This window comes from Arvicanthis niloticus, chromosome 4 (genome assembly GCF_011762505.2).
Source record: "Arvicanthis niloticus isolate mArvNil1 chromosome 4, mArvNil1.pat.X, whole genome shotgun sequence".
Lineage (NCBI taxonomy): Eukaryota > Metazoa > Chordata > Mammalia > Rodentia > Muridae > Arvicanthis > Arvicanthis niloticus.
The window spans coordinates 22,570,846-22,583,137 of NC_047661.1; the positions used below are offsets into that span (position 1 = coordinate 22,570,846).

A 12,292-nucleotide genomic window follows, 5' to 3' on the forward strand; every position below is an offset into this window, starting at 1 on the left:
CAAAAGATGGCCATGTTGGGACTCTGCATCCCCCATTATTAAGACACCTCATTAAGATCACCTTTATATATTTTAGGAAGTTTCCACTGTACTAGGTTTCCATATTATCCCTCAAATGCCCTTCAATTCTAGCTGTCTCACCTACATTCTTTCCCTTTATGGTATTTACCCTTCCCCATGTGATCTGTTTCCTTCCCACTTGACCCCAGTCTGCTTATAAAATCTATTCTATTGCTCCTCGGAATCCATGTGTCCGCCCTTTACTCTTTCTCTATACCTAACCTCTCTCGGTCTATGGATTGTAGCTTGGTTACTAGTCACTGTGTTCTTCAGTGTTAGAATTTCTGTTTGGTTCTTTATTTTTTCTCTTTTGAATCCCCTTAGTTATATATTACTTTCTTGATTTTATGTAATTGTGTATCTTTGGTCCTTTATAATTCCCTGATCTTTTTAAGGTGACTGTTTTCTGGGGTTTGCTCATCAATTTGTAGTTTCTCAGGTGGTGTTGTTGTTGTTAACCATGCATTGATCCATCTTGTCCTAGATATTCAGGTATAGTACAAGTGATTTAATTTGTCCCTTTGGTGGTATTGCTTTCTTAATTATTTGTGATCATTTTGGCCTTTTGATGTTATTTATATAGGGGAATCAGTAGATATTTCTTCTGATTTTTACAGGTTAGCTTCTTCAAGAAATGTCTTCTCCAGTTAACCTATTATGAGATTACAGACTCTACATGCTAATTGCTGCGCAAGCCTCACATGGTCTAGCCAGGATCCTGGCTCAGCAAATGGGTAGACATGACATCTTGTTCTGTGAGTTCTGGCCTCGAACCTCAGTCTTCAGGACTTAGGGTTTATGGTGAGATGATAGACCTGGAGCCTGAGCCCTCAAGACTGGTCCTGGGGTAGTTAGAGTAAAACTATAGGGATAGACTTAAAGCCTAAGGCCAACCTGGGGTCTGTTAAAGCTGTTTGAGGTAGTAGCTATGTTCATCAGCACCTCCAGCCTAACTGTAAAGTTCCAGCACCTCAAATAAGCCCACATCAACGTGAGGGAGATGGCTATCAAGTTAATGTCACTTCTGAAGTAAACATTGCTTGAGTTCTGTTTTATGGGTGACACACTACTTACATAAACCATTAGAAGTCTGTTTCACTAATTAGATATTCAAAATGTACTGCTGTGTTTTTTCTGGCACCTTTTCAGATGAACTACTTCTGGATGTGCCTTGTCAGTTGAATTTCATCAGATGAACTTATTAGTGGCTCTTTCCTCTTGTAAAGTTTGAGTGAAACGATTTAATTGACTGTAATTATATTTCAGTCTTCATATACCCTTAGTTAGGATAATTGTGAGGAATTTGCGTTTTTGCTTTTTAAATACCATGAACATTCTTTTTTTCTTTCTTTTTAACAGACTCCAAGAATTGAAGGTTTTTATGATACATTGCTAAGAAGGTTTGCTTTTCTTGGGTTAGATGATACAACCTGTAGAAACTCTTAATTCCGCGTTTATTTTGACAGACCTTTTTATTTTCATCTTATTTTTGTTTCTTGTTGTCTAGACAGAAAAGTATCTTCTATTGCTCCCAAGATCATTGTCTTCTACATTTTTATAGTAATAAATAATAAAATTGAACAAGAGAGCACATTTGGGAAATAGATTAATTTTAACCAGGAAGTAAGTACTGCCAAAAATAAAAATGTAATTTACATCTTATAAAATACTTTAGAGTTTAACACCTTCATTCGGTTCATTATACCTTACTTTTTAGGAGAAAGGAGAAACAATACAAAGCTGTGGAAAGATTGTCACGGTTGCATGCAATTCTGATTACTGTCCTAAAATTAGTTTTATTTCATTTTTAGTACCCAATAGTTATCCTTTACATTTGTTGACGTATAGTTGTGGGCATATATTGCATTTGTATGTGTACTTAGGAATTTTTAATGACTGACTAAAAGACTGTTTTGTGTGTGTTTTAATGAATAGGAGAGAGACTTACATAAGCCTTCAGGCTTTACAGTGGAACTAAAGCTCAGACTTGTTTTAGGGAAGTTTCATTGACCACCATCTTAATGGCCTAGAAAACTTTGCATGTGGGTGTGTGATGTGCTTCTTTATTTTTTTCACTTCGTCCATTAATATTTAAGAGCATATTTTCTGATCCCTTTTAAAGGAGCATCTGGAGATTCAGGGTTTTTTTTTTTTCCTGAGATCTTAGGTTGGATTTTTTTTTTTTTTTTTTTTTTTTTTGGACAAGTATGTGTATTTTAATGTTACAAAGTTACTGTTGGCCCAGTAATAACTTTGGAACAGGTACTAAACCACTGCCTTTCTCTTAAATTTATGCTGGCACTTATTAGCAGAAAATATCAAAGCGTGAAGTACTTTTTGTTATAGTATTTTCTGTGAAATACCACCTTTAATAGTGTTTTTTGTTCCTGACAGTATAAAACTTGGCTTCTGATTAAAGGTCAACAGTCCCTTTTGAGTTGACACTGTCTTCTCAGTAACCGCCCCAGGATCTGAAGCCCCTTTGTAGGTTTTCATTTCCCCTTTGGAACTAGCCCTTTAAAGTAGTTTTGAATTTTATGTATTGAGTTTTTCGGCTTGTATGGATGTGTAATTAAAATGTTCTGTTGGAGTGCTCATCTAGGAAGTCTTAAAAGATGTCATATTTTCCTTGTGGAATTTTCTCTCACTTATATGCTTATCTGACAGCAGCTGTTTCTTCTAACTGTATTAGCATTAAAAACATTTTTTTTTTTTTTTTAAAGCCACATTAAGCAGGACAGAGACAGAAAAAGAAAGGTCCCAGCCATAGAATACTTGGTTAGGTTTGTAAGAGCTTTCTGCTAGGTAAGGTCACTGTAACTTACTAAGACAGTCCTAGAAAGCTTAGCATAGTATTTATTGAAAGATAAAATACTTAAAGCGAATACTTTCTGAAGTTAAAGTGGTAATCAGCCAGTTCCACTGTGCTCCTGTTGCCCCTAATACATATAAAAGGTAATTCTTACAAAGTGACTGCATTTCTCTCATATGTTTCAGTCATAATACAAGTTAGGAAGAATAGCTGTAATAATAATTAGGGTTAGAATAAAGGTAGATTTATATTTTAATTGATAGGTTTGGGTTATAGAGTAAATCTCTGTTCACTGCATCATTTCCCATGATAATCTGACTTAATCATATGCATGCCCAATTATGAATAGGCATCAAATGATTAATGGGATTTTATTTAAAATTTATTTAAAGGACATCGGTTGCCTTTTGCACAACATATATCTAAAACAGGTCTGGACTCATGTACATGTTGATTCTAGTTCCCGGATATCCCACAGGTTGAATTGACCATAAAAGGGGAAGTATACTAAGTATTGTTAGGGACCTAGAGGTTGGAGTAACAAACCTTCAAAAGACTTTCTGAAAAGCAAACATTTTTTCGGATATATTGAATACAAAATTTTACTATAGATTATTGAGTTGTATTTTGTGAGCTAGTTTATAGACAGGAAGAAACATCCTCACTATTCATTTAGGGTAATAGAATTGAAATTTTTTTGGTTTTGTTTTGTTTTGTTTTTCGAGACGGGGTTTCTTTGTATAGCCCTGGCTATCCTGGAACTCACTCTGTAGACCAGGCTGTCCTTGAACTCAGAAATCTGCCTGCCTCTGCCTCCCAAGTGCTGGGATTAAAGGCGTGCGCCACCACTGCCCAGCAGAATTGAAAATTTTAAAGCTTATTTATTACAAGCATGGTCTTCTGTATTGTCCTTTAAAATCTTTATCTGTATATGTATTAAACTGGCACAAGTACTTGTTCTGCCAACTGCTAGGATACTTAATGTATAACTCTTGTGCTCCAAAGAATCTGCTCCTGGAATATGTTTATGTAGTGTTTTTGCTGTGTACATGTAACTGCAGAGTCAAAAATGAATGGCTCACAGGGTTTCAGAATACACTATCATTTTTGTTCTTGCAAGTTAAAGTTGGTTGCTTCCCTGACTTCCACATCTACAGTGCTGCATGTCATACTCTATAGGATTTTTCTCCCTCTCAAGAGTATGCATGTGAAGAGATGCATGATTATACATATGTATTTCACTGGCAAATCGTTAAATTGAAGAGCATTCTGATAAGACCATCTTTTGGTGCCTTGCTATTAGATTGAGTTCCTGAATCCTCTGTACTTTGTGGTCCTTATTTTATTCTTTACTATCATTTTTAAAATTCCAGAAAGTTTTTATGTGAGATAAAGTTGTTAAAAAGTGACATCTTTCCAGCTTGCTGATTAAAAAAATCAGAAAATTCAAAAATTGATTGTGTCAGTCTTCAGATTGTTAGAGAAAGGTAATTCTCTCTAAAGTAGATGTGGGGATTACTAAAGTTGGCTAATTGCTCAGATCTTTGTGTGTACTTGATTATCTTTTGTTTGAATCATTCTGTCTGAATGTTTTCAGAATACAAATTATAAAGAACAAATCAAAGACATTGGAATGTACAAGTAGGAGCTGCACACCAGGATGTAATAGCTCTGTTGTACTTCTCCCAAATGCATACCAATTTATACTAATCACTGTTGCCTGCTCTGGTGAACAATAAGTATGATTCTGCCAGTCCTTGGTCGATGGTTCAAGGTTCTAGGCTCATATACACTAATATCAAAGCTAATTTTAGTTTTAGTAACTGGTAAAATTATAATCAGGAAATGGGGTGGGAGGAGACAGAATAAGTCTTTTGCTTATTGCTTAATGAGCTTCCCATGATATGTTAGTCACTGTTGACACCATGACCAAAGTAACTTTTATGAATGAAAACATTTAGTTGTGGGCTTGCTTACACTTTAGAGGGGGTTAGTTCATTTTCAAAGGGGGAGCGTGGCTGTATTCAGGTAGCTACTGTAGTGTGTCCTAAACCTACATCTGGATCCATAGGCAGCAGGAAGAGATACTGGATCCAGTATAGGCCTATCTTCCATGATGCACTTCCTCTAACAAAGCTGCACCTTCTAATCCTTCTCAAATAGTACCACTCCCTGGTGAGCCTTTGTAGGCCATTGCTATTCAAACCACCACACTGGAAGACATAAAAGAAGTGCCTGCTTACAAACTTGAACTGGACTTGCTTGTAAAAGTCCAGTTTTATGAATAGAATGGATTTGTTAGAGGTTGCTTACAGGACATTACATGCCAACACCACCTACCAAGTTTCTACTTTATATGTCTTGAAGGTCTACAGTGCAAACCTGTATTCCAATACAAATTGCTATTAAAATGTCTAGTAGTAACTAGAGACTCAGAAAGCATAAGGCACAGGTATAACCAGACTCAGACAGCTATGTCTTTGCCTTTATTGGAGCTTTTACTAACATCAGCATATACTGCCCAAGCATGGGGAACATTGCTTTGTTTTGTTGAAATCTGGTATGCACATCAGCTAAGTGGTAGCATACTATAGGAAGGCTAGGAGTCATATCACCCATCTCACTAAGCTTAATGATACTGCAGATAAATTTACTCATTTTGGTGACACTAAAAATGAGGAAATGGCTGGGCAGTGGTGGCCCACGCCTTTAATCCCAGCATTTGGGAGGCAGAGGCAGGCGGATTTCTGAGTTTGAGGCCAGCCTGGTCTACAGAGTGAGTTCCAGGATAGCCAGGACTACACAGAGAAACCCTGTCTCCAAAAAACCAAAAAAAAAAAAAAAAAAAAAAAAAAAGAAGAAGAAGAAGAAGAAGAAATGGAAAGCTAGTTTTATATCTAAAGATAACCAAAATCTTTATGCATTTCAAGTTCATACTGTTCTTTTTTATTTTACTACCTCCATCTCCTTGCACTTTGTTGTTTCATGAATAAATCTTGTAGATTTCCTGAAGTGCAGATCAGACTATATCTATATTAAAAGCTTCTAAAGACTTATTAATATGTTCAAAATCTATTGATCTGCTTTATTTAGCTCTAGGTTTCTCTGCTCTGTGACTTCATTATTTCCTTCTTTCTTTGTCTGAGCCCTTTCCTCTTTCCCCTCTCCTGTTCTTCCTTTCTTTCCTCTCTGTTTCTCCCTCCCTCCCTTCTTCCCTTTTTTGTTTTCACATCTTACCCCTCATTCAAGAGTTAGCTTTCAAATTATCTTCCAGCTAGCTAGAATTAATGTTTTCTTTCTGAGAGCTCCTGAAGCTTCTTTCTGTTTTGTTTTTTAGTGTACTTAGTGCCCTTTCTATTGGACACGCACACGCATACACAGACACACATACACATATATATGCAGTTCCTAGTTTTTCAAACTTTTTATTTATGTCTTACTCTCGTGTTTTCATTGTACATTATCTAGTTCATAGCCTGTGCCCTGAACTGTGTTTATATGTAAATCTATAAAGAATATTTTCTCTGAGGGTGGTGATACATGCTTTAATTACAGCAGTCTGAAGTCAGACACAGAAAGAGGCTGATCTCTGTGGCTTCCAACCTAACCTTGTCTGCATAGTGAGTTTCAGAATAGCTAGGCTTAATGGTGAGACCACGCTCCTATTCCCCTGCAAAAACTCAGCTTTGTTTCATAGATATTTCTTAGGTGAGAAAAGAAGCAGGTTTGAAGATACTTTAATTATATTCCAAAAGCAAAACCTCAAGGATTTTCAAAACTATACCTTAAAATCATTTTGTTAAATTTTTTTTAAATTAAAAATTGTTGGTATTTTGTTCAGTCAAGCGAGTCAATTGGAGATTGAGAGGGTCACTCAAAAATATAGTTGCAGGGAGGAATAGTTTAGATGAACTGGATCTCAAACTTTCTTGTAGAAGCATGTTTATCGATTGTTACACAAAAGTTTGGTTGTTGGTTTTTGTTTTTTGTTTGTTTGTTTGTTTGATTAAAAAAGTTTCTCTTAGAAAAGCTCCTAATCTAATCTGTATGTTTCCTGAAGGAAAACATCACACCCCTATAACTTTAGTCTTCATTGTACACTGTTTGCAGTACTCAATAATGCAAGACATTCCAGGTGTGCCAGGACTTTTGTGACCAAAATCATGCAAAAGTTGTAAAGCTCATTTAGAAAAAGAACTCCATAGATAACAGAACACTAACCACTGTTCTGCATAGTGATTTCTTCGAGATCAATGTACTTTTAGAAAACAACTGTTCATTGTGTTTACCCTACATACACTGAGAAACAACTGTTTCATTTTATGTTTACCCTAGATATAAAGATTCTACTAGAATCCCACAAAATATTTTTTTTTCTTCTTTCTGGATATGGAGGAAACAGGCCACACAATTAGAGAAATAGCACTGGTGTGTAAAGTGCAGTCCTGCACCCTATCATTCTGAGCTCTTGCTAAGACTGGAACCTGTAACTCAGCTGCTGTGCCCTTTGATTTGCACAGTAAAACCTGCCTCATGAATAGTTGGGGGAAGTTCTCTGTCAGCTGAAACATTTATGAGATGTGAAACCTACACTGTCATTTATTTGCCTGTGCGGCTTTGGACAGTTGTTTCACTTCAGAACATGGATACTAGATACTGACTCAAACTATTTTTTTAACAAATGAGACAAACTTTAAAAAAATCATCTAAAAGGTTTAGCAATAACTTATTAAACAGTTTTATATAGGAAGCAGTAATTATATAACAAGGAGACATTAATTTTTCTTTGGGTTTTTTTTTTAAAACAATATATAACTATATGTGCTGCTAATTTACCCCTTGTAATTCTTGAATATTTTAAGGATCTTATTCTGTAACAGGTTAGTTTCCTCTTGCTTGTATTTTACTGATGACATGTTTTGTTTTTCTTAGTTTTTTGTCCTATGAAAATTTAGATTTAAAAGTGTTTTATTTTACAACGGGATTCAGAAAGGTGCACATATCCTAGGGATAACCAACAGTCATCTGATTCTATTAAGAGCTATTGATTAGGAAGGAATTCAGACCTGTTACTTATAAATGTAGCCTACTACCTATGACTGGTGAGCTGAGAAGAGAGCCTACTAATACCATTTCCATAAACCAATGTAAATTCTGAATATTTACGTACAGGTAAATATAACTCTAACCCTCCATCAAGGAAGCATCATTTTGCAGGGGACAGAAACTTTTCCAGAAATCCATAACTCAACAAAATGCAGATAACACCTCATCGTGGAGTGCCCAGCTATAACATAACAAAACTATCACCTAAGGTTCTGGGAAGTTTTGGAAGAGCGATCAGAAAAGTGCTGAATGATCGAGAGTCAGACTGTTGTGATGTGATCCTCTGGATAGGTTATCTACTCCCAAATGATGCAATGTGATCCTCTGGATAGGTCATCTACTCCCACATGATCAGCCTTAAACACATACGAATGTAAACTCCAAATGAACTCAACATGCTGTATTTATAAGTTTGTGTATGTGCCTATGATAGTAAAGAATAAGAGGCAGTGTATTTGAGAGGTATTGAGGGTTTCTGGGAGGAGCTAGAGGGTGAAGAGGGAGGGTAGAAATGATATAACTACACCATTCATGCAAAATTCCCAGTAAATAAATGATGTACTTTTCTGTTCTGTTGCGGTACTGTTTTTACTTTGAGCAGGAGCACTGTATTAACTTACTTGCGGTAAGTATCATAAAGAAGTCATTCTGTACTTACAGTCTACTGAATTCAATGAAGATACATACTTAATTAAAGAGGCGTCATTTGTCCTTAAAATTACAATTAATGATAAAAAGGAAAAAAAATTTTGTTTTATAGGTATCCTGGTCAGATATTGGAGGACTGGAAAATATCAAACTGAAATTGAAACAGGCTGTGGAATGGCCCTTGAAACATCCTAAGTCTTTCCACAGAATGGGTATTCAGCCACCTAAAGGAGTTCTCTTGTATGGGCCACCTGGATGCTCAAAAACAATGATAGCAAAGGCTTTGGCCAATGAAAGCGGGTTGAACTTTCTAGCGATAAAGGTAGGATGTTGGAGTTTCAATGGTTAATCTACTTTAGCTTCTTTCCTTACATCCTGTATGATGTCTCTTCCATAAGGAACAGTTGCTTTTTATTTCTTTTTTTGAGGTAGATGACAGTAAAATATGAGCAGACAAGATACGAAATAAGTTGGTACAAATACCCAACTTAAGTAGAGCTACTGAGGTACAGTCAGAATTCTGATGAGATGTATCTTTCTTCATCTCCTTTCCCCAAATGAGTGATTGGGAAGTATATATTTTTGACAGGTACAGTTTTCCCTTTTGTGCCAATCCCTCCCATTTTTTAGAGCTTCTACTTGCCTATAGCACATCTGACTCACACTTGCTGTTTTCCTGCTTGTGGATGTATTTCTCCAGAATGGCCTTGTGTGTGCTGATACTGATTTTTCCAGATGCTTGCCTCACAGTGCCTCTATGTAATTCTATCACTTGCACATTTTACTTTTAGTGAGCATATTCCCTCATACTTACCTTAATGAACACTTGGTTAATTTGCCTACTCTACACAACTTAGACCTTAAACATTTGATTTGAATTGTAATAGCACAGACTACCAGGCAGGTGTCAGGCACATTTCCACACCCTGGGAAGCCTGGAAAACTCCAGGAAATTATTACAGAGCAATACTGCAAGAGTCTGAGGTGACAAGCTCATACTTGAGTTTGTTACTGTAAAATAATGAAACAGAGAGCTAAGTCAGGTTCAGTTCTCCCCAGATTAGTAAGACAGTTGAACAAATACTTTTGCATATTCTTTGATATTTGAGGTTTTTTTTTTTTTGTTGTTTTTTTTTTTTTTTTTTTTTTTTTTTTGCAAATTTGAACAATAAAAATCTTTGCTATGGGTGCTAAAAATAGCATATGACCAAATAAAGTAATAATTATATGGTTTTTCTTGACCACACTTACCTGTATAACACATGCTGTATAGTGGGTAAAATGTAGCAATATCAAGTTGCTGATGTTATTTGGTAAGTAAAGTTGTAAACAAAAATCTTCTGTGGTCTCAACAGTATACATTCTAAAGATTGGTATATTGTTTTTAAAATAATATAAAACTCAGTAAATGTAAGACTTATAGACTATACTGTTTTCATCCCAATCTTAGAGTTAGATGCAAATTGATGTTTAAAATGCAGTATTTTCAAAGTAGGCTATGCAGTTATTTATTTAGAAAGATTTAAGTCATCTGTGCAACTTGTTCTGTTCACCACCTTTTTATTTGCAGTGTTGGTATTTTGTGCAGTGAAAGGATGGCTCCTTTCCCTTCTGGATATGGAGACGACAGTCCTGCACCCTATCACTTTGAACTCTTGCTGGGACTTAGAGCCTGTAACTCAACTCAGCTGCTGTGCCCTTTTGGTTGCCTCAGTAAAACCTGCCTCAGTGAACAGTTTAGGGCAATTCTCTGTCACCTGAAACATTTATGAGCTATGAACCCCACACTGCCATTTATTTGTATGACTTTGGACATTTACTTCACTTCTTTGTATTTAATATTTCTAATTAAAATTATGACATTGTATATATTTAATATATATACAATCATATATTTATATGTATACCATGATTAAAGCAGGATAGTATTTTTTTAGGATTATTATTATTATTATGACAAAATGCCTGAAGCAGGCTAACTGATAAAGTGATTTACCACATAGATTTGAAGGCTAAAAGTCTTGAGAGCCTAATGGTAGATAGTGTCATGACAAAAGTACAGGTAAGTTAAAGAGATGATTACAAAGAGGTAGAATGATTTAGTGGCTGGGCTGCCTCTTGTAACAACTCATCTCCAGGAATTCAGAATCTCACAGGAATTAACATTTCTTCTGAGGGTAATTCCTTCATTGATCTACTAGACTCTGTCTCATAAAAGTTCACCACATTAGAGACCAAACTTCCAACATGTGAACCCTTTGGGGACACATTCAGAAAGTATTACCACATCAGAAACAATACACATCAGATATTTAGCAAGGCTTCACAGAATTAACTCATGCTTGTTGATGACTTCCATTTTTCAGGCATGAGTGTATACACACACACACACACACACACACACAGGATCTCATTGATCAAAAAGTATGGTAGCAGATTATGAAATATACTAGCTGTCTTTAAAAACTGAGTATAAACTTTTGTAACTCTGTACTATAATACAGTGAATTTTAACAGCTTGAACTTCAACCTTGAAGTAACCTCCCTTGGTAATGAAACTGCTTTGATATATTGAATTCCAGAGCAATGCAGCATAACAATTGTAGCATTCTGTGTTGCATTGTGCTGGCATTAAGCCTGTACTTCAATACAAATCACATACTCTTTTGAGGCCTAACAGTCTTGCATTAATGCTTTTGCTAGTTAGTAATGCCTGAGTTGGAATTATTCTAGCCTAGTCTTCTCATAATGCTAAATTCTTAAGTTGAAGTTTCAAATCTGTGTTATTCATCTTCTTATCTTCCCTCCCTCCCCTGTCACACTCTCCCATCACCTTCCTTTGTTTCTTCCCTGGTTTTTGGTGGTCTACTTCTACATGGTAATGGAATGAAGGGTCCTCAGATATTTCAACTATTTGGTATGATTTCACATATCCCGTATGCCATCAAGTCTGTTTATACAGTAGATTTAAGTTGTGTTAATATTTCTACTAACAGTGCTAAGATACTGACAGTTTATTCAGTAAAAGAGAACACAAAATCATCATAGTCGTCTTCTAGTATTGATATTGAATTGCCTTCTTTAGAACCATTACCTATAAGAGAATAAAATTATTTCTCCACATTCTCTAACTACTCTTAAGCTAGATGATTAAAAAGCTGTGTGTAATATGTCTGGATTTTAAAAGGTCTTCATTATATTAGTATTTTATAACATACCCTTTAATTTTATGGATAGTGTTTACCAGAATAACAGTAGTAATACTGTACTGGTATGTTCATCCAATAAAAACAGTGACTTCATCAGTTTCCTTTCTGTTCTTTGTCAGGACACAAGCTGCCTAATTAGTTGCCCTAAACTGAATAAAATCTGCATAAAAATTTCTTACCAACAAAAAACCCATTGTGCTCATTAAAACTTTTTTTATTGGTTGGGGCTTGAAGCATATTTGGTTCACATTTGAAATGCCTTTCTGTGGTCATGTTTAGGAAAGTCTAAAGTAGCACATGTCAGTGAAAAGCACTTTCTGTAATACCATAAAAGGACAGTCTTTATTCTTCATCATACTGCTGGACTATAGAAATAATCTTGCCAAATGAAATCATGCAAAATAATCTTGCTAATCAGTGGGGAGGTTTGGAATGTAACAACATCCTTAAATTTTCA

General features: G+C 35.6%; 1 protein-coding gene across 5 annotated transcripts in view; it reads left to right on the forward strand.

Moving 5' to 3' along the window:
• The window catches only part of Afg2a (AAA ATPase AFG2A), a 174,279-nt gene that overhangs the window by 32,882 nt on the left and 129,105 nt on the right, over positions 1 to 12,292 (forward strand). For all 5 annotated transcript variants that reach the window (XR_013109776.1, XM_034499853.2, XM_034499854.2 and 2 more), the window contains exon 11: positions 8,739 to 8,948. Coding sequence is in view for 4 of the 5 variants with exons in the window: in XM_034499853.2 (XP_034355744.1) it covers positions 8,739 to 8,948 (210 nt within the window). In the remaining variant the exon portion in view is untranslated. The remainder of the gene's footprint in view (positions 1 to 8,738; positions 8,949 to 12,292) is intronic.